We start from the raw sequence: 25948 nt of genomic DNA, 5'->3' as shown, positions 1-25948 counted from the left end.
CAGTGGGTTAAAGCCTCTGCCTTCAGCTCAGGTCATGATCCCAGTGTTCTGGGATCGAGCCCTGCGCCAGGCTCTCTGCTCGGCAGAGAGCCTGCTTCCCCCACTCTCTCTGCCTGCCACTCTGCCTACTTGTGATCTCTTTCTATCGAATAAATAAAATCTTAAAAAAAAAAATTACTTCTGTGCTCTATACTTGGTTCTTTGCAAAACTGATTTTTCCTTATGTTTGCATTTGGTATTCTTTGTGAGTGCTTTCCCAGTGTTTTTGGTATTCTTTGTTAATGCTGCATACTACTCCATGTAGTAACTGTGTAGAAGAGGTTTCATATTTTGAAACCTCTTTGAAATGAAAATTTTCATATTGGTCATATGGTCATATTTTCTGGTAATTATTACACATTATATTCCCCTTCTGGAAATTCCCAGTTAATACCAGTGTACGAAAATCTCTGAGTAGTCTTGCAGCAAAGAAGTGGTTTTAACTATTTAAATAGTTTTTAACTTCCCACATCCCAAATTCCTTTGAGTACAGAACTAATTTTCCCTCCCTTATCATATCAGTTAATATAAGCAGTTCATTTGGGGAAATTATGGTCTAGGCAGAGTTGAATAAAAACAAATAAAATATTTGTTTTTGGTATAAATAATTCCTCAGTTGTGAGAAGCATTTCAAATTATATTTAAATTTTTTTCTGTTTTCATCTTATAACAACTAAAAATAGCTTTACTTATAGTTAAAAAGTAGAAGTTTGAATATGTGTAATTTGTTAAATTGAAAATAAACTTAAAAATATTGTGCTGTCACTGGCAAAAACAAATTAGAAGATAGCAATTGTCTTGTAGCCATTTTGTCAAGGGTACTTTACTATCAGAAAAAAAGATAGAAGGGGGTTTTTTATTAGTAAATTTATTATTATAATTTTTAAAAGATTTTATTTATTTGAGAGAGAGACAGTGTGAGAGAGAGATCATGAGCAGGGGCGAGGGGTGGAGAGCGAAGCAGGCTCCCTGATGAGTAGGGAGCCTGATGCAGGACTTGATCCCTGGACCCTTAGATTATGACCTGAATCAAAGGCAGACATTAACTGACTGAGCTATGCAGGCGGCCTATTATTATTATTACTATTTTTAAAGATTCTATTTTTAAATCTCTACACCAAACATAGAGCTCAAATTCACAACCTAGAAATCAAGAGTCACATGATCCACTGACTAGCCAGCCAGGAGCCTCAATAAATTTTATTTTTTAAATTATTTATTTATTTTAAAGATTTTATTTATTTATTTGACAGAGAGAGCTAGAGAGAGAACACAAGTAGGCAGAGCGGCAGGCAGAGGGCCCAGGAGAAGCAGAGTCTCTGCTGAGCAGGGAGCTATGTGGGGCTCAATCCCAGGACCCTGGGATCATGACCTGAGCGAAGGCAGACGCTTAACTGACTGAGCCACCCAGGTGCCCTACATTTTTCTTTATTTTCTTTTTTATTTTTTAGAGATTTTATTTATTTATTTATTTGACAGAGATCACAAGTAGGCAGAGAGGCAGGTAGAGACAGAGATGGGGGAAGCAGGCTCCCTGCTGAGCAGAGAGCTCGATGCGGGACTCCATCCCAGGACCCTGAGATCATGACCTGAGCTGAAGGCAGAGGCTTTAACCCACTGAGCCACCCAGGCGCCCTAAATTTTATTTTTTAGGGCAGTTTTAAGTTTATAAAAAAAATTGAGCAGAAAGTATAGAGTGGCCATATATCTTTTTTCCCCATTAACATTTTTTTTTTTTAAGGTTTTATTTATTTATTTGACAGAGAGAGAAACAGTGAGAGAGGGAACACAAGCAGGGGGAGTGTGAGACGGAGAAGCAGACTTCCCCTGAGCAGGAAGCCCGACACAAGGCTCTGTCCTGAGACCCTGGGATCATGACCCTAGCCCCTAGCTGAAGGCAGATGCTTAATGGCTGAGCCACCCAGGCGCCCCCTCATTAACATCTTTAACTAGTTGGTACATTTGTTACTACTGATCCATCAATACTGATACATATTGTTAACTAAAGTTCACAGTTTTCATTAGGGTTTACTCTTTGTATTGTACACTCTATGGGTTTTGACAAATGCATAATGCCATGTATCTGCCATTACTGAATAGTTTCACTGCCTTAAAAATTGCCTTAAAAAACCCTATTTCGGGTTGCCTGGGTGGCTCAGTTGGTTAACTATCTGCCTTCAGCTCAGCTTGTGATCCTGGGGTCCTGGCACTGATTCGGCATAGCCTGCTTCTCCCTCTGCTGGCTGCTCCCCCTGCTCGTGTTCCCTCTCTCTCTCTGACAAATAAATAAATAAAATCTTAAAAAAAAAAAAAAAAGAAAAATCCCCCGTGTTTCACATAGACATCTCTACCTCTTTCCTTCATGAACCTCTGGCAACCATTGATCTGCACAGTTTTGCCTTTTCCAGAATGTGATACAGTTGGAATCATACTGTAGCCTTTTGAGGCTGGTTTCTTTTATTTAAAAATATGGATTTAAGGCTTCTCCATTTCTTTTCATGGCTTGATACTCATTTCTTTTTACTGCTCAGTTATATTCCAGTGTATGAATGTGCCACAGTTTGTTTATCCATTCACCTATTGAAGGACATCTTGCTTGCTTCCAAGTTTTGGCAGTTATGAATAAAGCTGCTGTAAATATTTGCGGGCAGGTTTTTATGTGGGAGAAGTATTTTTAATATAGTCTTTGTTCTGAAGACTAACACTTTGAGGGCAACCCTGTCAGGACCCCTCTCACTCTTGAATGCTTTTTTGGTATCTTCACTTAATAAACTTCTATCACTTCACTCATTTAAAAAAAAAAAAAGACAAACACTTTGAATGCAGGCTATGAGTAAAAGGAGACATCTTTTTATTTTTAGTTGAATTAATCAATTTAATAAAATTGCCAAATTATTTTACTCTAAGAGAGTGGTATTATATAATATATATATGTACACCCACACACAAACCAGTTTGAAATTAATTGTTGAGTCTTTACAACTGTTAATGCAAAAAATGATTCCTAGTTATAAAATCACCATAAAATGCTAGGTCGAATTAATTAATAACATTGTAATAAGATTCATAGAATTAAAACCTGAGATTATTAGAAGGACTTTTATTCGAAGGTCTTGGTATTCTAAATATTATGACAGGGAATTAGATAGACTTGTAAAGAAGGTTTTCAGATTTTTGAATTTTCATTTCTTTAATATATAGATTTGTTTTCTAAATTCTTTGGCCCCATAATTGTGCATAACTCATAAAAGTAATTAAAGGTTCATCTCTTCATTCATGTTCCTTTTATTCTTTCAGTATTTTCTCTGTAATCTGCCTCTTGACAAGAGGGATTATGTAAGATGTTTTCTATGTGTGTACTCTCATGGCCCTTTAGAAATACTGAATGTATGTACATTAGAAGCATTGGCTTAATTTAAATTCAGTAACACATTGTGCAGAAGGACTTTACTCTCTAGTCTTTCATCCTGAAGATAGCTGTTTGTCATGGATTCTAGAGACCTTTCCTTTTTTGGTCTATAAATGCTAACTCTTAAGGCAGTATAGATGTACTGATGATTCATGAGGACTAATCCATGCTCTGTTTTCCAGCATCTATATTTTGCTTATTTTCCCAATTAAGATTTTCCTCCCTATATTCTTTTATCTTATGCCTTATTTCTTTATTTTCTCATTATCTAGAACCACAAAGAACCCTCTTGTCTGACAGTTGTTGAATAGATTCCAATCTGGTGTTTTAATTTATATATTATGTGTGAATGCTTAATCACATTGAATGTTACAATCTTATACATTTTGCATGATGATTTTTCAGTGTTTATAATTGCTTAACTCTTTACTGATGTGGGAATGGAGGCTCATAGGGATTATATCATTTGTTCAAGATCATATCAGTTTGTCCAGTAGAGTTGGAATTTAGCATGGCCTAGTCTCATGGTAATTCCAGCTATGACAGACATTTTTTAAAAACCTGTGCTCCAAATTTTGGAGAAAAATGCTTAGTAAATAAATGCATAATGATGAAATAAAATGCATTTCTTGTAATAACTATATCCGTCTTTGCCAGGCCTTCTTTTGTATCTCAGGCACAAATAGCCTTCATTTACCTTCTTAGTACTCACATTTTAGAATGCATATATTGGCCTTTTTCGGCTAAACATGCTTGCGTTCTCTTTGGATAAAAATAGAAGAAAATAGTAAAGAACAAATGCCATTGAATTAGAGTTAAGATTCCTTTCATAGGTTTCATGATTTTAAAACTCGGCACAGAGTGCAAATAGGGGAAAGCATGACTTGTTTTCCTCCTTGTCTTTTTGAGGTCTATGAAAAGAAGTGACAATGCTATTACCTTTAAGTTAAAATATTAGTTTTGGACACCTGGATGACTCAGTCGGTTAAGCCTCCGACTCTTTGATTTCGGCTCAGGTCCCTGATCTCAGTGTTGTGAGATCCAGCCTGGTTTCAGGCTCTACACTCAGCACAGAGTCTGCTTAAGATGCTCTCCCTCTGCCGCTCCCCTCTGCCTCCCCACTCCCGCCACATACTCTTTCCTAAAATATTAGTTGAGTGCTTGGCCTTTTAAGAAAACTTTCTGTTAATGTAAGTTTTATCATCACTTAATATTCATTAAGTAATTTATCTGTTCATGGACTTCTACCTTATACAGTTCTCTTATATCCTGTACTCTGAGCAGAAGACACAGAACTTAACCAAGGAAGCCAGTGCTTTAAAAGGTTATCTGAATGATTTAGATGTGAAAGCAGAGACAACAAAGCATTTTAACAGGGTTTTGTGTGTGTGTTTGTGTGTGTGTGTATTTGCAGAGGATGAACAAGTTATAACATTTGATAACAAAAGCTTTGCATGTGCTAGAGGTTTTTTGTAGTTTTTTCCACTTTTTAAAATAAATAGTTGCTTTTGTTTAGTATAATTTATAAAGTAGTGGTATGAGTTAGATCTTTGTTTTTCATGAGAAAAGGTCTTTATCATTTTTTTGCAAAATTGAAAGACTTATGGTAAGGAAAAAAATTATTCTTTTTATATCCTTTTTGTGAAAGATTTCCCAGTAGAATACATATTGGAAAGAAAGGAGGGCTAGGAAAGGAACAACTGTATAAATGGTTTTCTGTTTGTTAGTGGAAATGGCTGAAGTTATTTAATGTTGCTTAACTTCTTTCAATATTTATTTTTTTATCTCTATTTATAGTAGAAAATACAGAGTTTTTACAGCAAGCTGCTTTAGAAGAATATGGTCCAGAGCTTCATGTGGCTTTGAGGAGTCGAAGAGATGAATTACACTATTTAAGGAAACTTACCGAACTACTTTTTCCTTATATTTTGCCTCCTAAAGCAACAGACTGCAGGTATAAATAGTAAGGAAATGTCATAGCAGTATTTGCATACCACGCCATACGTATATTGCTATTCTTGATCATAATAGGAGTATACTAAAACTTGAGATTAACCTATGATGTGACTAACTTTTCATTTAAGAAATATAATTTGTCAGGTTGTAAAATGCCAGGTGCTAAGTACTGATCATGTGTTGTGTTGCTTAGAATTTTTTGTGGGGGAGTGATCTTGGGAAATCAAGATAAATATGAGTCAGTCAGCTTTTTTATTTGAGATCATTATACTTTGTTAATTTCTTGGTGTTCCATTTTAAAGACATAAGCATTGTGACTTTGAACAAACTAAACAGACCGAATTTGTGTTTTAAGGTTATACCTGGCAAGAATAATTAGAATTCATCTAGACCATCCTTCTTTGTTCTGGCAGGAACTTATTTAGATTATTCTATAAAGTTACCTCATTACTCTTACCCTAATAATTCTTTATAATTCTTTTTTTTTTTTTTAAAGATTTTTATTTATTTATTTGACAGACAGAGATCACAAGCAGGCAGAGAGGCAGGCAGAGAGAGAGAGAGGAGGAAGCAGGCTCCCTGCGGAGCAGAGAGCCCGATGTGGGGCTCGATCCCAGGACCCTGGGATCATGACCTGAGCCGAAGGCAGAGGCTTTAACCCACTGAGCCACCCAGGCGCCCCCCCCCCCCTTTTTAAGATTTTATTTATTTGGCAGAGAGAGACACATCAAGAGAGAGAGATCATAAGCATGGGGAGTGGGAGAAGGAGAAGCAGGCTTCCTGCAGAGCAGAGGCCCCAATGCAGGGTTCAATCCTAGGACCCTGGGATCATGCCCTGAGCCTAAGCAGGCACTTAACAACTGAGCCACCCAGGTTCCTCTTACCCTAATAATTTTTAAAGGAGAAACCATGGCTTATTTTTAGTAATGTATTCTATTTTTTATTTTTTTTTTTAATTTAATTTTTAAGTAATCTCCACGCCAAAGTGGGGCTTGAACTCACAACCCCTAGATCAAGAGTCTCATGCTCTACTGACTGAGCCACCAGGCACCCCTAGTGATTTTTTTAATTTCTTTTTATTTTTTATTATTTTTTAAAAGATTATTTATTTGACAGAGAGAGCACACATGAGTGTATAAACAGCGGGGTCAGCAGAGGGAGAAGCATAGGGAGCCCCAGTGTGGGACCTGATCAAGTCCCCTGGAATCATGACCCGAGCCAAAGGCAGATGCTTAAACAACTGAGCCACCCAATGGGCCCCTTAGTGATGTATTCTAAATAAATATTACTTTGTAACATATATATTTTTTAAAGATTTTATTTATTTATTTCACACAAAGAGCACAAGCAGGCAGAGCAGCAGGCAGAGGGAGAGGGAGAAGCAGGCTCCCCAATGAGCAGAGAGCCTGATGTGGGGCTCTATCCCAGGACCCCGTGATCATGACCCAGACTGAGCACAGATGCTTAATTGATTGAGCCACCCAGATACCCCATAACACAAAGTTTTTATTAAAAATCTTAAATATTTTAATGAAAAAAATTTTTTCTTTAAGATTTTATTTATTTGACAGAGAAAGAGATCACAGGTAGGCCGAGAGGCAGGCAGAGAGAGAAGGGGAAGCAGTCTCCTTGCTGAGCAGAGAGACTGATGTGGGGCTTGATTCCAGGACTCTGAGATCATGACTTGAGCTGAAGGCAGAGGCTTAACCCACTAAGTCACCAAGGCATCCCTAATGAAAATATTTTATTTTTTTTTTTAAAGATTTAATTTATTTATTTGACAGAGAGAAATCACAAGTAAGCAGGGAGGCAGGCAGAGAGAGAGGAGGAAGCAGGCTCCCTGCTGAGCAGAGAGCCCGATGTGGGGCTCGAACCCAGGACCTGGGATCATGACCTGAGCCGAAGGCAGCGGCTTAACCCACTGAGCCACCCAGGCGCCCCCCTAATGAAAATATTTTAAACAGATTAATGTATAATGTTAATTTAAATGTTCTAATTACAAATTATTTTATTAGTTTTAAGCATTAATTTAAAAATGTATTAAATATTTTAAGTATTCTGAGGTGGGGTGTGTTTTTTTTTTTTTTTTTTTTAAGATTTTATTTATTTATTTGACAGAGATCACAAGTAGATGGAGAGGCAGGCAGAGAGAGAGGAGGAAGCAGGCTCCCTGCTGAGCAGAGAGCCCAATGCGGGACTCGATCCCAGGACCCTGAGATCATGACCTGAGCCGAAGGCAGCGGCTTAACCCACTGAGCCACCCAGGCGCCCTGGGGTGTGTTTTCTAATGCTCACCCAAATCCCTCCCTTTAAGGAAATGCTTTTTTCTCTTAAACAGTACTCTCTTTTAGCCAGTTCAAGAATCTAAGTATGGTCTGTGAACCATAAGAATGAGCATTACTTGGGAGCTTTTTAGAAATGCAGGATCTTGGGGCATACCTACTGAATCATAGTCTGCATTTTAACAAGATCTCTACGTAAGAAGTGATGTAAATTACTAAATATGTGTAATACTGTTTGTTTTTTCAGATCCCTGACCTTGCTTTTAAGAGAGATCCTTTCTGGTTCGGTGTTCCTTCCTTCTTTGGATTTCCTAGCTGATCCAGTAAGGCTTAAAAAATGGTTTTAAATTGTGGTAAAATACGTGTAACATAAAGTTTATCATCTTAAATGTTTTTATATGTTCAGTTAAGTGGTATTAAATACATTATTGAGCAACCATCACTACTACCCATTTCTAGAACTCTTTCCATTGTACAAAACCAAAATTCTATACCCATTAATAATTCTCCATTCTTCTTCCCTCCAATCCCCTGGCAACCACCAACATACTAACCTATCTCTATGAATTTGACTACTCTGATACTTCATATACGTGGGCCCATGCGTTATTTGTCTTTTTGTGACTGCCTTATTTCCCTTAGCATAATGTCCCCAAGATTCATCCATGTTGTAGCATATATTAGGAATTTCATTCTTTATCAAGGCTGTATAATATTCCATTGTAGGTATATTTTGCTATTTATGCATCTACTGATGGACACTTGAGTTGCTTTTATTTTTGAGCCAGTGAGATTTTGAAGAAACAGGAATAATTCATAAACATTTTAAATGCTGAAGTCAGGATAACTTTTCTTTGCCCACTTTCCTAAAAGTGAAACCCTGCATCCCATTTAAAAAAATTATTTGAGAGACAAAGTGTGAGCATGAGCTGGGGCCAGGGGCAGAGGTAGAGGGAGAGAATCCCAAGCAGACTCCCTGCTGAGTGTGGAGCCTGACATGGGACTGAGTCCCACAACCCTGAGATCATGACCTCAGCCAAAACCAAGAGTCAGATGCTCAACCGACTGAGGCATCCAGGCACCCCCTGCACCACAGATTTTTTAAAGTCCCTCTGTGTTACATGTGTGCATACACTTTGCCCCCGTTCCACTTGCTTCATTTTTCTAGAGACTTTCACAATATTAAAAAAGCTTTGAGAATTTTAGGCAGAATATAGTAATGGAATTGTTTTGACCTGTGTGTATTATTTTCCATTAGGATACTGTGAATCATTTGCTTATCATCTTCATAGATGACAGTCCAGTAAGTATTGAGTATTAAGTATGAATTTTGATTCATATCTGTCAAAAGCACATAGCACTTTTATTGAACTAATAAATTCTCTTTCTCCGAAGCCTGAAAAAGCAACTGAACTGCCTTCCCCTTTGGTTCCATTCTTGCAGAAATTTGCAGAACCTAGAAATAAAAAGCCATCTGTAAGTACTTTTATCAATAATGTGTATTATTTTTGATATGAACAATTTTATCACGTGTTTACATGGTCTTAACTGCTCTTCTCCCATATTGTATCAAGGTGCTGAAGTTAGAATTGAAGCACATCAGAGAGCAGCAAGATCTCTTATTTCGTTTTATGAACTTTCTGAAACAAGAAGGAGCGGTGCATGTATTGCAAATATGTCTGACTGTGGGTGAGGCTTACCTGTGCACTTACTGAAGTCATTATTTTACTTCTTATTTATTATATTTTAAATACACTTGAATGTTTAGATCAGATCTGATTTTGTAGTTGTCATTGTACTAAATTTCATTTTACTAGATACTCTCATATTACTTTTGAGTTGTCTCTTAAGTGTCCACTCCTTTCCAGATTGGAGCATAACTTATAACTGACTTCAACCAACTAACTTTTTAAAATATAACTTAAAAAAAATTGAGATATAATTTACACAGTGAAACTCAAATGCACAGTTTGATCAGTTTTGACAAATCTATACATCTGTGTAGCCTACACTTTTATCAAGATGTAGAACATTTCCATCACCCCAGAAAATTAAGGCCCTTCCGAAATACTCCCACTCATGCCCAAGCAATCACAGGTCTTGTTTCTCTCACCACAGATTAGTTTTGCCTATATCGTTTCCTTATGTAAATGGAGTATATGGTATGTACTCTTCTGTGCCTGGCTTCATTGATTCAGGATAATGCTTTTTAAGATGAGTTCATGTTGTGTAGAGGACTGTTTTTTTTGTTGTTGTTGTTGTTGTTGTTGACTAGTATTCTTTTGTATGAGTGTACCATGTTTTTTGTTTGCTTTTTAATTCATCCTCATTGTGGATGAGTATATCTGGACTGCTTTCACTTTTGGGCTATTATGAATGAAATTGCTGTGCACATTCTTGTGTAAGGCTTTCTGTTGGGCATATGTTTAATAACTGGAAGTAGAATTGCTGGGTCACAGGGTGGATACATATTTTTGTTTTATGAGAAACTGCTAAATTGTTTTCCAGAGTGGTTGTACTATTTTACTCTCCCTAGCAGATGTGTGAGAATTCTGGTTGTTCCATACCTTGACCAAAATTTGGTAGTGTTTATCTTTTTAATTTTAGCCATTTTAAAGGGTGTGCGGTATTATCTTACTGTGCTTTTAATTTGCATTTCCCTAATGACCAGTGTTGAACACTTTTTAATATGCTTATTGGCCAGTCATATTATCTTTGTACCTGGAATTGTTTAAGATTAAGAATACATATTCTAATCCTGTTTGCCCAAATTTTTCTTTCTTTCTTTTTTTTTTTTTTTTAATATTTTATTTATTTATTTGACAAGAGATCACAAGTAGGCAGAGAGGCTGGCAGAGAGAGGAGGGGAAGCAGGCTCCCCACTGAGCAGAGAGCCTGATGCGGGGCTCCATCCCAGGACTCTGGGATCATGACCTGAGCCGAAGGCAGAGGCCCCAACCCACTGAGCCGCCCAGGTGCCCCTGGAGTTTTTTTTATTGGAATTGCATTAAATCAATGGTATAGATCAGCTCAGGGAGTAACGCTATCTCAACAGGATTTGGGTTTCCAGTATATGAACATGGAATATTTTTCCATTCATTTCAGCCTCTTTAATTTCTTTCTATAAAGTTTCATAGTTTTCACTGTAGGTCTTTGTTTTCTGAAGTATTTGTGTGTGATATTTAAAATAATTTTTAAATTGTGGCTAATAAACAGAATAGAATTGATTTTTTTGCATATTGACTTTGTATCCTCTGCCATTGCTACATTCATTTAATAGTTCTGGTAGCTTTTTTGTACATTTCCTTAAGATTTTTTTTTTTTCTTAAAGATTTTATTTATTTGACAGAGAGAGAGAGATCAGTAGTGGCCAGAGAGGCAGGCAGAGAGGGGGAAGCAGGCTCCCTGCTGAGCAAGGAGCCCGATGTGGGGCTTGATCCCAGGACCCTGGAGTCATGACCTGAGCCGAAGGCAGAGGCTTAACCCACTGAGCCATCCAGGCACCCCACCTTAAGATTTTTTATGTACGTAATTATGTCATTTGCAAATATAGTTTTACTTTTTCCTTTATAGTGTTTAAGCCTTTTATTTCTTTTTATTGCCTGTTGCAGTGGCTAGGACTTTTACTATAATGTTGAACTGAAGCAGTAAAAGTGGGCATTCTTGCTTTGTTCCTGCTCTTAGGGGGATATCACTTAGTGTTGTACCATTAAGTATGGTACTAGTCTGTATTTTTGGTTTTTGGTTTCGGTTTTGTTTTTTGTTTTTTTTTTTTTTTTTTTTTTGGTAGATATCCTTGGTCAGATTGAAGTTTCCTTCTCTTCCTGGTTTGCTAAGAGGTTTTTTTTTTTTTTTTTTTTTAATCATGAATTGATATTAAAATTTTTTTGAGTTTTTTTTGTTTTTTAAGATTTTATTTATTTATTTGACAGAGAGAGAGATCACAAGCAGGCAGAGAGGCAGGCAGAGAGAGAGGGAAGCAGGCTCCCTGCCTAGCAGAGAGCCCAATGCGGGGCTCGATCCCAGGACCCTGAGAATACGACCTGAGTTGAAGGCAGAGGCTTAACCCACTGAGCCACCCAGGCACCCTTGAATGGTTTTAAAGCATCTCAGTAACCTGTTTTATCGTCACTGAGTTATTTCCATTGTTACCTTATTGTGGAGCTATAATGATGTCCTCTCTTTATTGGTAATTTGTATTTTCTTTTTTCTTAACCTATATTGCTAGGGATTTTTATCAAATCTATTAATATTTTTGATTTGCTTATTTTCCACTTTTATTTTTATTATTTCTACTTGAGTTTAATTTACATCTCTTTTTCTGGTTTCTTAATTTTATTTCTATCTTCTTTTTGAATATAGGCTTTTTTAAAACTATAAATTTTTCTCTATGAATTGCCATAGCTAAATTCTAAACTTTTGGATTTTTGGATTTTTAAAAAAATTTTACCTGTTTATTTAACAGAGAGCACAAGCAAGAGGAGCAGCAGGCAGAGGGAGAGGGAGAAGCATGTACCCAACGTGGTGCTTGAACTCATGACCCTGAGATCAAGAGTTGTATGCTCTACTGACTAAGCCAGCCAGGTGCCCCAAATATGTGGTGTTTTTATTGTAATTAAGTTTTAAATATTTTAAAATTTCCCTCCGGTTTATTTTTTGACTTTAATTTACCAACATTTGGGGATTTTTAAGATACTTTCCTGTGATGGTTTTCTAATCTCATACTGTTCTCCTTAGGGCACCTGGGTGGCTCAGTTGGTTAAACATCTGACTCTTGATTTCAACTCTGGTCATGATCTCAGGGCCTAGGGATTGAGCGCTGCAGGGGGGGGGAGTCCATGCTTACTGGGGAGTCTGCTTGAGGGTTCTCTCTCCCTTGCCCTCTGCTCTCCCCTCACCCCAACTTAAGCACACGTGTGTGGGCTCTCTCTCAAATAAGTAAATAAAGCTTTAAAAAAATACTGGTCTGATCACACAACATACTCTGCGTGATTCAGTCTTTTTAAATTTATTGGAACTTGTTTTATGGTTCATCCATATGTTCTGTCTTAAAGAATGTTCCTTGTACATGTGAGAAGAACTTCTGTTTTGTTGTGTTAGGTAGTGTTCTGTAAATGTCAATTAGGTTAAGTTGATGGATTGTCTAAAAATACTCTGTATTCTTTCTGATTTCTTAATGGAGTTGCTATTTTTACCTTTAGTTTTGTAATTTTTCCATGTATTTTGAACTTTATTAGGTGCAGACACATTTAGGATTGTTATGTGTTTGTGATGAATTTGTCCTTTTACCATTATCAGATGCTCTTTATCTCTGGTAATTCTCTGTCTTGAAGTCAGCTTGGTTTGAGATTAATATAGCTACACTGTCTTTTTTTCACAAAGGGGCTTGCATTATATGTCTTTTTCTATATGATTAAATTAGATAATATTTCTTATAGACAGCATAGAGTTGACTCTATTTATTTATTTATTTTTTAAAAAGATTTTATTTATTTATTTGACAGAGAGATCACAAGTGGACAGAGAGGGAAGTAGAGAGAGAGAGGGGGAAGCAGGCTCCCCGCTAAGCAGAGAGCCTGATGCGGGACTCCATTCCAGGACTCTGGGATCCTGACCTGATTGGAAGGCAGAGGCTTTAACCCACTGAGGCACTCAGGCGCCCCCTGGAGTTGAATCTTTTTAATAAGAAATTTAGTTTTGTAATCTTTGCTTTCTAGTTGGGGCATGTCGTGTACCTTTATACTTAATGTAATTATTATAGGTTTATTGTTAAGTCTTTGATCTTAGTGTTAGTTTTGTATTTCTTCTGTATATTCTTTATTCTTTTACTCCTTTCTTTCCTTTCTTTGGATTACTTGACTATTTTTTAGTATTCCATTTTATCTCTTCTGTTGACTTCATGTCTCTTTCTGTGCTCTTCTCTTTGCTTTAGTGATTGCTCTGAGATTACACGTCAGTATTTATCACAGTCTTCATTTAAAAATACTTAACTGCTTCAGGAACACTTTAAGAAATTAAGTGTACTTCCAGTTACCCTCTTCTGCCTGATACAGTGTTACATATTTTAATTCTGTGTAGGCTATAAACTCTACAGTACATTGGTATTTCTTCTTCAAACCCTCCACATGTGCACACCTCCCCCTTTTTGGCCCTTAAGTTATTGGTATATTTACCTTCCTAGGTCTTTTTATTTCATTCTGCAGAACCAGGTTTCTGTTTTCTTTCTGCTTTTCTCTTCTGCTGAAAGCAATATTTTTTTTTACATTGTAGTACCAATCCAATGGAGGTAAATTTTCTTAGTTTTTGTCTTTCTTTTAAATTTAAATTCAGTTAATTAACATACAGGCATTACTGGTTTCAGAGGTACAGGTAAGTGATTCATCAGTCTTCTGTAATACCTAATGCTCATTACATCACGTGCCCTCCTTCACCCAGTTACCCCATCTCCCCACCCATCTCTCCTCCAGCAACCCTCAGTTTGTTTCCTTTAGTTATAAGTCTTTCATGGTTTGTCTCTGGCTCTGATTTTGTCTTGTTTTATTTTTCTCCCTCTTTCCCTATGATCCTCTGTTTTGTTTCTTGAATTCCACATATGAAGTGAGATCATATGATAATTTTCTTTCTTTGATTGACTTATTTTGCTTAGCATAATACCCTCTGGTTCTATCCATGTTGTTGCAATTGGCAAGGTTTCATTTTTTTGGTGGCTGATTAGTATTCCATTAAATACATATATAGATAGATAGATAGATATACACCACATCTTCTTTATACATTCATCTGTCAGTGGACATCTGGGCTCTTTCCATAGTTTGGCTATTGTGGACATTGCTGCTGCAAATGTTAGGGTTGCAATTGTCCCTTTGGATCACTACATTTGTATCTTTGGGGTAGATCCCTAGTAGTGCACTTGCTGGGTCATAGGGTAACTCTGTTTGCAACTTTTTGAGGAGCTTCCATACTGTTTTCCAGAGTGGCTGCACCAGCTTGCATTCTCACCAGCAGAGTGAGAGGGTTTCCCTTTCTCCACATCCTCACCATCGTCTGTCATTTCCTGACTTTTAATTTTTGCCATTCTGACTGGTGTGAGGTAGTATGTCATTGTGGTTTTGATTTGTATTTCCCTGATGCTGAGTGATGTGGAGGACTTTTTTAGTGTGTGTTGGCCATTTGGATGTCTTCATTGGAGAAATGTCTGTTCTTGTCTTCTGCCCATTTTTTGATTGGATTATTTGTTCTTTGGGTGTTGAGTTTGATAAGTACTTTATAGGTTTTTAGATACTAGCCCTTTATCTGGTAAGACATTTGCAAATATCTACTCTCATTCTGTCTGTTGTCTTTTGGTTTTGTTGACTGTTTCCACTGCTATGCAAAAGCTTTTGATCTTGAAGTACCAATAGTTCATTTTTGCCTTTGTTTCCCTTGCCTTTGGAGATGTGTCTAGCAAGAAATTGCTATGGCAAAGGTTATAGAGGTTGCTGCCTGTGTTCTTAAGGATTTTGATGGATTCCTTTCTCACATTTAGGTCTTTCATTGTCTATTTTGAGCCTGTTTTTGTGTGTGGTATAAGGAAATGGTCCAGTTTCATTTTTCTCCTGTGGCTGTCCAATTTTCGCATTCACCATTTGTTGAAGAGACTGTCCTTTTTCCAGTGGAGATTCTTCCCTACTTTGTCGAAGATGAATTGACTGTAGAGTTGAGGGTCCATTTCTGGGTTCTCTGTTCTGTTCCATTAATCTCTGTGTTTGTTTTTTTGCCAATACCATACCATCTTGATATTTATAGTTTTGTAATAGAGTTTAAAGGCCGGGATTGTGATGCTGCCAGCTTTGGTGTTCTTTTTCAATATTCCTTTGGCTATTCAGAGTCTTTTTTGATAACATGCAAATTTTAGGATTGTTTCAGGTCTGTAAAAAGATTGGTGGTATTTTGATAGGGATTACATTGAATGAACATGGAGTTTTTTCCATTTTGTGTCTTCCTCAATTTCTTTCATAAATGTTCTGTAGTTCCTAAAGTATAGATCCTTTACCTCTTTGGTTAGGTTTATTCTTAGGTATCTTATGTTTTTGGGTGCAGTTGTACATGGGATCAACTCCTTAATTTCTCTATTTTTCTGTTTCATTGTTAGTGTATAGAAATGCAGCTAACTTCTGTGCATTTATTTTATGTCCTGCCACTTTGCTGAATTCATGTATGAGTTTTAGCAGTTTTGGGGATGGAGTCTTTTGGGTTTTCCACACAGAGTATCCTGTCAAATGCTAAGAGTGAAAGTTTAACTTCTTCTTTGCTAATTTGGGTTCCTTTTATTCCTTTTTGTTGTCTGATTGCTGAGGGTAGGACTGCTAGTACTATGTTGAACAACAGTTTTGAGAGTGGGCATCCCTGCCATGTTCCTGACCTTAGGGGAAAAGCTCTCAGTTTTTCCCCATTGAGAATGATATTCGTTGTGGGCTTTTCATAGATGGTTTTTATGATATTGAGGTGTGTTCTCTCTATCCTTATACTGTGAAGAGAAAGGATGCTGTACTTTGTCAAATGCTTTGTCTGCGTCTATTGAGAGGATCATATGGTTCTTGTCCTTTCTTCTATTAGAATAGCATATCTCGATTGATTTGCGGATGTTGAACCAACCTTGCAATCCAGGAATAAATCCCAGTTGGTCATGGTGAATAATCCTTTGTACTGTTGTATCCTATTGGCTAGTATCTTGGTGAGAATTTTTGCATCCATGTTCATCAGGGATATTGGTCTGTAATTCTCCTTTTTTCTGGGGGTCTTTGTCTGGTTTTGGGATCAAGGTAATGCTGGCCTCATAGAAAGAGTTTGGAAGTTTTCCTTCCATTTCTATTTTTTGAAACAGCTTCAGGAGAATAGGTGTTAATTCTTCTTTAAATGTTTCGTAGAATTCCCCTGGGAAGCCGTCTGGCCTTGGCTCTTGTTTGTTGGGAGATTTTTTTTTTTTTTTTTAAGATTGATTTTATTTATTTATTTATTTGTCAGAGAGAGAGAGAGAGAGCTAGCGAGTGCACGGGAGAACACAAGCAGGCAGAGGCGGAGAGAGAAGCAGGTTCCCTACTGAGCAAGGAGCCCGATGTGGGACTCGATCCCAGGACCCTGGGATCATGACCTGAGCCGAAGGCAGTGGCTTAACCAACAGAGCCACCCAGGCATCCCATGTTGGGAGATTTTTGATGACTGCTTCAATCTCCTTACTGATTACGGGTCTGTTCAGGTTTTCTATTTCTTCCTGGTTCCGTTTTGGTATCTAGGTCTCTAGGAATGCATCCATTTCTTCCTGATTGCCTAATTTGTTGGCATATTGTTGCTTATAATATGTTCTTATAATTGTTTGTATTTCTTGGTTTTTGTTGTGATCTCTCCTCTTTCATTCATGATTTTATTCATTTGGGTCCTTTGTCTTTTCTTTTTGGTAAATCTGGCCAGGGGTTTAACAATCTTATTAATCCTTTTAGAGAACCGTCTCCTAGTTTTGTTGATCTTTTCTACTGTTCTTTTGGTTTCTGTTTCATTGATTTCTGCTTTAATTGTTATTAATTCTCTTCTCCTGCTGGATTTGAGCTTTATTTGCTGTTCTTTCTCCAGCTCTCCTCTAGGTATAAGGTTAGGTTTTGTATTTGAGACCTTTTTTGTTTCTTGTGAAAGCCTTGTATTGCTATATACTTCCCTCTTAGGACTGCCTTTGCTGAATCCCAAAGGTTTTGAACAGTTGGGTTTTCATTTTCATTTGTTTCCATGAATTTTTTAAAAGATTTTATTTATTTGAGAGAGTGCATGCATGCAGAAGCATGGGGAGGGGCAGAGAGAGAGGGAAAAGCGGGCTGTCTGCTGAGCAGAGAAGCCTGACATGGGGCTTAATCCCAGAACTCTGAGATCATGACCTGAGCTGAAGGCTGATGCTTAACCAATGAGCCTCCCAGGTGCCCCTCCATGAATTTTTTAATCCTGTAATTTTCTGGTTACTAAACTCATTGTTTAGTAGAGTGGTCTTTAGTCTCCATGTATTTGAGTTCTTTCCAAATTTCCTTTTGTGATTAGTTCAAGTTTCAAAGCTTTGTGGTCTGAAAATATGCAAGGATTGAGTCCAGTCTTTGGTATCAGTTGAGACTTGATTTGAGACCAGTATGTGGTCTATTCTGGAGAATGTTCCATGTGCACTTGAGAAGAATATGTATTCTGTTGCTTTATGATAGAATGTTCTGAATATATCTGTATACTCTATCTGGTCCGGTGTGTCCTTCAAAGTTCTTGTTTCCTTGTTGATAGTCTGCTTAGATGATCTGTCCACTGCAGTGAGGGGTGGTGTTAAAGTCCCCTCCTATTATTGTATTATTATCAGTGTGTTTCTTTAATTTTGTTATTAATTGCTTTATATAATTTATGCCCCATATTAGGGGCATAAATATTTACAACTGTTAGATATTCTTGTTTGATAGACCCTTTAATTATGATAATAGTGTCCTTCCCCTTCTTTTATTACAGTTCTTGGCTTAAAATCGAGTTTGTCTGATATAAGGATTGCTATCCCAGCTTTCTTTTGATGTTGATTACCATGATAAATGGTTGTCCACCCCCTCACATTCCATCTGGAGGCATCTGTGCATCTAAAATGAGTCTCTTGCAGACAGCATATCGATGGGTATTGCTCTTTTAGCCATTCCAATATCCATTCAATATCTGTTGATTGTGGCATTGAGCCCATTTACCTTCAAAATAACTATTGAAAGATAGGAATTTAGTGCCCTTGTATTAGCTATAAAGCCACTTTCTGTATATTGTCTCTGTTCCTTTCTGGTATGTTAATTTTGGCCTCTCTCTTCACTTAAGGGATAGCCTTTAATATTTCTTGTAGAGGTTGTTTAGTGATCACAAATTCTTTTAGTTTCTATTTGTCCTGGAAGCTTTTTATCTCTCTTTTTATTTTGAATGACATCCTTGCTGAATAAAGTATTCTTGGCTGCATATTGTTCTCATTTAACACCCTGAATATATCATTACCAGTCCTTTCTGGTCTGCCGGTCTCTGTGGTTAGGTCTGTTGTCAGTCTAATATTTCTGTGCTTGTAGGTTACTGACCTCTTGTCCTGAGCTACTTTCAGGAGTTTCTCTTTGTCTCTGAGATTTGCAAGCTTCACTATTCTATGTCCAGCTATTGACCTATTTTTAATGATTTTGAGGAGGATTCTCTGTGCCTCTTGGACTTAAATGCCTGCTCCCTTTCCCAGATTAGAGAAGTTCTCTGCTATAATTTGCTGCAAATGCCTTCTGTCTCTGCCTTCCTCTTCTTCTGGGATCTCAATTATTCTAATATTGTTTTGCTTTATGGTATCACTTGTCTCTCAAGTTTTCCCTTCATGATGCAGTAGTTGTTTATCTCTCTTTTTCTCAGCTGCTTTATTATCCATCATTTTGTCTCCTCTATCACTAATTCTCTCTTTTGCCTCACATTTATCCTAGCAGTTAGAGCCTCCATTTTTTATTGCATCTCATTAATAGCCTTTTTTATTTTGACTTGATTAGATTTTATTCTTTTATTTCTCCAGGAAAGGATTCTCTTGTGTCTTCTATGCTTTTTTCAAGCACACTGATATCTTTTTAATCATTATTCTGAACTCAGTTCTGACATCTTACTTATATCCATAATGATTAAGTCCCTGGCAGTCAGTGCTGCCTCTTTTGTTCTTTCTTGAGGTGCATTTTTCCCTCTTGTCATTCTTTCAGAAAGTGGTTGTCTTTCTATATGTAGAGTTATAGCTATTTTTTCCTTAGAGCCTCGGTTGAGTTCTCAGGTGTTCAAAATTATATGATAGCTATCTAGCTAAATTCCATGAGACTAGAGGAAACTAAGATCTCCTACTCTTCTGCCATATTGGACTATGAGTTTTTGTCATTTTGGAAAGATGTTTATTTTGTCTTCATTTTGATGGATATTTTTATGAAATATGGAATTTTAGGTTGACAGGTTTTACTTGCAGCACCCTGAGATAATGATCTGAGGTGAAATCAAGATTTGGACACTTGATCGACTGAGCCACCCAGGTGCCCCAATACTGTTTCTTCTAAGGAGAAATTACCTACCATTCTTATGTATGTACCTCTCTTTATAATATCCTCTTTCTCCATGGTTGGTTTTACAGTTTTCTCTTAATTTTTGGTTCTCAGAAATTTGACTATACTGTGTAGTTTTCTTTTTGTATGTTCTCTTTGGATCTTACTGAGACTGTTGAGTATGTAGGTTGGTGTCTGTCATCACTTTTGAAACTTCTTGGCTGTTGAGTTGCCTGGGTGGCTAAGTCATTTAAATGTCTGACTCTTGGTTTTGGTTCAGATTAGGATCTCTCAGTCGTGAGATTGAGCCCTGTGTTGGGCTCTGAGTATGGAGCGTGTTTGGGATCAGTTCTCTTCTCTCCTCCAATCCTTCTCCCATTCCTCCACCACTCACGCTCTCTCTCCCTCCCTAAAAATCTTTAAAAAAAAAAAAAAGAAAGAAATTTCTTATATTTTATCTCTTCAGATATTCTACCTCATTCTTTTCTCTTTTCCCTTCAAGGCTCCAATTATATGAATTTGCTATTGTCCCCAAATCATATATGTTCTGTTCCTTTTTTTAAAAAACTACTTCCTTTCCTCTCTGTGTATCAGTTGGATAATTAAAAATTAGGGGGTGAAGTCCATGTTCATATCTCTTGTAGTAAGGAAAGGCAGTTAATATTTTGTCTATTCTACTGCTATCATCTGTGATTTTAGAAAAAAAGATTAATTTGTTCATGCACTCAGCTTCATTAGTAGTGTGTAGTCTCCATGATAGATGGAAGTATTGTTTAAAAATATTGACTGGAGCTTAAAAAAGCCTTAAGTTTCACTGTTTAGTGAATTGGATTTCAAAATATTAAAGACCCTTGGTATAAACAATTGAATATGTTCTTTAAATACACTATTCTAAATTTTAGAAATTCATATTGCTATGCAAGTATTTACATATTTTATATTATCATAAAATATTTGGTTAACTGAGTTTCTCTTTCATCTGGGTAGTAATTTTATTTCCAATTAAATTTTTTTAGAAAGCTTAAAATGATGGATAGATTGTAATTGCTGCTTTTAATATTGATTACAGTTAGACTAGGAACAGTATATTATGTTATGCTATAAATTATATTATATTATACTACATTATATTATGTTATATTGAAATAATTCATTTTTTTCTTACTTTGCCCTAATTTGTTAGAGGAGTTCAATGATAGAATTTTACGACCAGAGTTATCAAATGATGAAATGCTGTCTCTTCATGAAGAGTTGCAGAAGATTTATAAAACATATTGTTTGGATGAAAGTATAGACAAAATTCGATTTGATCCCTTTATTGTAGAAGAGATTCAAAAAAGTAAGTCAAAGATGTGATGAGACTATAGCCCTTTTACAACTATTAATGTTGTCAGAGTTTTCTCCTGTATTCAGTGTTTATTATTACAAGAGCTGTGTGAGGTGCATAGGTAGCCATTATCCTATTTAATTAAAAAGGTGAAAGCTTTCATGAAAAAATTTACTCAAAATTCACATAACTAACACTTGCCAGAACTGGAGTTTGGTGGTTCTGGTTCCTCATCCTTGTTTGATTTTTATACCTTACAAGTGGCTTTTCTGCAAAAACTGTTTGTATGCTCTTTCACTGTTATTTTAAACTAATATATGATGTATTTATGGTATTCATAAACAATTTTTACAATATATTTTTTTCTCAATAGTTGCTGAAGGCCCGTATATAGATGTTGTGAAACTTCAAACTATGAGATGTCTTTTTGAAGCATACGAACATGTATTGTCTCTTTTGGAGAATGTGTTTACACCTATGTTCTGCCACAGTGATGAGGTAAGTCAAAATATTAATCTTGTTTAAGGAATTTACATCAAAATTTAATAGTGGTTTTGATATCAATAGATGAGTGATTCAAATAACAAACAAAACTAAAACATGATTAATTAAAAAAAATAAATACTCTTTCACTACAGAAATTAATGGAGATTAGAAGTTTACTGTAAAAATTGTGGCCAAATTGGTCTACCTCATTTGCCATATGCCTGAGTGGCTTTGTAATACTGTGGTGATGCAGAAACTCCACTCTTCTTTTACATATATTATTCACAGATGTGGAAATCAAATTGCCTAAATTTCTCCATTTGCAGTATTGAAATCCTTAACTCTATTTGCCTATGGTTGTTTTCACTTTATTTAAATTTTCTTTAAAGTGGAAAGTAGTAAGGTAAAATAGCATGTTTTAATATAAAATAGTTTAATCATAATTTTTTTAAAGTATTTCAGGCAACTTTTAAGAGGTGCAGAATCACCAACACGCAATTCAAAATTGAGCAGGTAGGTATGGTAAGTCATCTATCTGTATGGTTTGCTTTTGTAATTATTGATGCAAATTATTCTTGTGATAGTATTTTCTTTCTTAGTCTGTTTTTCTTTGACTCTGTGGTTCCATTGTTACACAAGTAGACAAGACATTTTATTAAGTAATTGTAGAGTTATACAATATAGAGTAACCTGGAAATGCCTGAAATTCTTTTAGAAAAACTTAACAAGATAATACACCATTGCCTTGCTACATGGACTACATGCATAAATGAAATCTACAGATAACTCAAATTTAGACAGATTTTTTTTCCCCCCAGAGAATACTTTAATTTTATTAGAGTACTTACTGGTTACAAATGTGGAGAGTTTTTTCTCCGTTTCCCTTCTTGCTTTCTGGAAATATACGTGTGCAGTTATATAACTCAGAGAAATAACAGAAAAGAGAACTTAATCCATTTATAAACTGGATAAGTAATGTCTTGATTTGCCCTTATGTTGTTATATGTACAAAATTGACACAGATATCAAATCTATAAATCCACAGAATATTCACATTGCTCTCAACACCTTCCAGGTTATTTGAGCAAGAATCTAATATATAAATAAATTGGAGATATGGTGCAAAGACAGAAGTAGGTCAGAAACGAGTAAATTTTTAGACTGTACAAGGAAAAATGTGAAAACCTTAGCCATGGGGAGAATATATTGTGTTTTTGGACATAACCAAGGGATGTAGAAACGGGTATGAATTTTTTGATTATTGAATTTATATATTCAATCGTGAAACACTGACTTTACTTAACAAAAATTCTATCCTTGTTATTTAAAACAGCGTACTTTACCCAATTAAAATATCTCTTTTTTTTAAAATATATCTTCTTTGATTTAAATACTTTTTATTTATTTATTTTTTTAATTTATTTTTTTTTTTAAAGATTTTATTTATTTGACAGACAGAGGTCACAAGTAGGCAGAGAGGCAGGCAGAGAGAGAGGAGGAAGCAGGCTCCCTGCTGAGCAGAGAGCCCGATGCGGGGCTCGATCCCAGGACCCTGAGACCATGACCTGAGCCGAAGGCAGAGGCTTTAACCCACTGAGCCACCCAGGCGCCCCGATTTAAATACTTTTTAAAGACTTTTATTAAATTTTCCAGCATCATTTGAGAAGCAGGTAGAATTTATTTCTGTTCATAGACAGAATGTTTGGAGTGCCATAGTAGAATATTAAGTAGAATATTAAGTCCTGTATAGGACTATTTAAGGGGAAGTGGTTCTTTGATCTTATAAACCTGCTGAGGAGCTAAGTCAGTGTCATCACTTCAGAGCTGGAAAGCTTTCTTTGCCACTTTGAGAACACCTGGTTGTCTTCAACATACTACATTAATTTTGCTTTCTTTAAAATATAAAATGAACAGAAAGAAAATAATGGACTCTTTTCATTGTGGGTACTGATTATGGTCTTTAGAAGTATGTTTTTCTTTATATTGACCTGACTTTAATGTTAACTATCAGTCTTGACAGGACTCTGCTTCTGAGATACTTATTCATTTACCTATATAAAATAAGTAAAAGATTTACTTAATGTTCTTTCATTGAAAATTTAGAGCAGCATTGCTAATTTGCTAAGTGACTTAAAATATGTATAATATTTATTCATATATTTTATGTCTATATTCTGTTTAATTTTATGTCTATATTCTGTTTAATTTTAATTTAAATGTAAAAATTTTAATGCATATTAATGTTAGCTTGTTCTGTTTCTTCCATACTCAAAGGATGGCTTAAAAAATATATTAAGGGATTTTTTTTTGTTCTTCACTTTGTTTCTTAGCTTAAAACATATACTTCAGAATGTGTGAAGCACACATAATTAAATCTAATATGGACTTGAATTTCATGTTGGAAAACACTGAGCTTGTTTTCTGTGCCACGTTTTTGGTGGCTTAGTCTCTGCATACTTTCCACCATATCAAACAAATGGTATGCCTAAGTGAGGGCAAAAAATAACAGGTATTTCATGACATACTAGTTTAAGAACTTTTTTTTTAATGAGCTAGAATTCATACGCCCAGTTCCCTCCCGAACAGTCATGGTGCTTTCTCTTTCCTTTATTATGTTATACACATTCTTTGTAAAAATGAATGCTCTCCAGTTGTGTAACTTTTAAAGCTTTTAAATTTTGTTTTGTGTTCTAAAGTGAAACTTGTTTAATATCTGGGCTTTCTTTCTCTCTCCTTTCCTTATATAATTTCACATATCTGTTACTGCAGAGGTAGCCTAAGTTTGGATGATTTTCGGTAAGTCTTGAGACAGCATGTGATTTTTTTTCTATATAAATTATCTGTTTAAGTTCAGAAAGTATACCCAAAATAACTTAGGTACAACAAAAAGGGAAAAAAGAAACACTGCTATTACTACTGCCTTTATATCAGCTATTTGAGATATCTTTTTATTTATTTATTTAAAAACTATTTAAATTCAATTTAGTTAACATATACTCTATTATTAGTTTCAGGGGTAGAATTTAGTGATTCATCAGCTGCATACAACACCCAGGACTCATCATATGCTTTCCTTAAGGCACATCATCCAATTACTCCATCCTCCAGCCACCTCCCTAGTTTGTTTCCTGTAGTTAAGAGTCTCTTACGGTTTGCCTCCCTCTCTGTTTTCATCTTATTTTATTTTGGGGCTATCCTTTTATTTTATTTTTTTAAGATTTGATTTTATTTGAGAGAGGGAAAGAGAGAAAGAGCAGAAGCAGGGGGAGGGGCAGGCTTCCTGCCAAGCAAGGAGCCTCATGTATCTGAGGACCCTGGGATCGTGACCTGAGCGGAAGGCAGAGGCTTAACCTACTTAGCCACCAGGTGTCCCTAGGATATCATTTTAAAATTAACCTCTAATTTGATTCTAGATAGCTCTTTTTTTTTTTTTAAAGATTTTATTTTATCTATTTTTTGAAGTAAACTCCACACCCAAGGTGGAGATTGAACTCACAACCCTGAGATCAAGTCTCATGCTCTACCAACTGAGCAGGCCAGGGCTCCCTGGATATCTCCTTTTTGAAATAGCATGATATATGTCATAAAATTTAAATGTCAGTTTAAAATAAAATGATAAGCTAGTGTCTAGCTGTTCAAAGCTATTCATTTTTTTGTTACTGGTTTTGCTATATTACTTTTAAAATAACGTGTTTAAAGAACTTTTTTTAAAAGCAAGAAGTACAGTATTTGTATTTCTGGGGATAATCAGATTTTTTTTTGAAAATCAGATTTCAAAAAGCCCAATTTTTTATAATCTATCTAAATTCTAGAGATTTTAATAATATTTTGTTAACATTTTCATAATTGGTTTTGGAAACACTCTATCAGAGAAGATTGTGTTTACAGTTCTGGATTTAAAAAAAAACACTGATTGGATGCTTGTTTAAATAAAATAATCTACCTTTTTTTACTACTAACTGCTTATTTGAGTCTTTCCACTTTTTTTTTCAAGATTTTAATTAATTAATTAATTAATTTGACAGAGAAAGAGAGAGAGATCACAAATAGGCAGAGGAGCAGGCAGAGAGAAAAGGGGGAAGCAGGCTCCTTGCTCGAGCAGAGAGCCCAATGCAGGGCTAGATCCCAGGACCCTGAGATCATGACCTGAGGTGAAGGCAGAGGCTCAACCCACCTAGCCACCCAGGCGCCCCGAGTTTTTCCAGTTTTAAAATAAGTTTGATTTGCTCCTTAGACATGTAAACAAAATGTACATGTTATTAATGTACCAGGCGTATTTGAAACTTGATTGATTTATTTTTATTTCTGTAATTGTTGCATTATTTCAGTAAATAAATTTTTCTTGTGGGAATAACAGCTATCCATTAAGTTAAGCATCCAA

At 35.9% G+C, this 25948-nt stretch overlaps 1 protein-coding gene across 5 annotated transcripts in view; it reads left to right on the top strand.

Annotated features, from left to right (window-relative positions):
* The window catches only part of SNX14 (sorting nexin 14), an 84969-nt gene that overhangs the window by 31440 nt on the left and 27581 nt on the right, over positions 1-25948 (top strand). For 2 of the 5 annotated variants that reach the window (XM_047732116.1, XM_047732115.1), the window contains exons 8-16: positions 5246-5402; positions 7934-8009; positions 8945-8989; positions 9082-9162; positions 9261-9375; positions 20938-21093; positions 21455-21579; positions 22022-22080; positions 24337-24363. In XM_047732116.1, coding sequence (XP_047588072.1) covers positions 5246-5402; positions 7934-8009; positions 8945-8989; positions 9082-9162; positions 9261-9375; positions 20938-21093; positions 21455-21579; positions 22022-22080; positions 24337-24363 — 841 coding nt within the window. The remainder of the gene's footprint in view (positions 1-5245; positions 5403-7933; positions 8010-8944; positions 8990-9081; positions 9163-9260; positions 9376-20937; positions 21094-21454; positions 21580-22021; positions 22081-24336; positions 24364-25948) is intronic. The other 3 variants (XM_047732119.1, XM_047732118.1, XM_047732117.1) reach the window with 2 other exon arrangements.

The sequence above is a fragment of the Lutra lutra genome, chromosome 6 (assembly GCF_902655055.1).
Source record: "Lutra lutra chromosome 6, mLutLut1.2, whole genome shotgun sequence".
Classification (NCBI taxonomy): Eukaryota; Metazoa; Chordata; class Mammalia; order Carnivora; family Mustelidae; genus Lutra; species Lutra lutra.
This window is presented reverse-complemented; position numbering and strand designations above follow the sequence as displayed.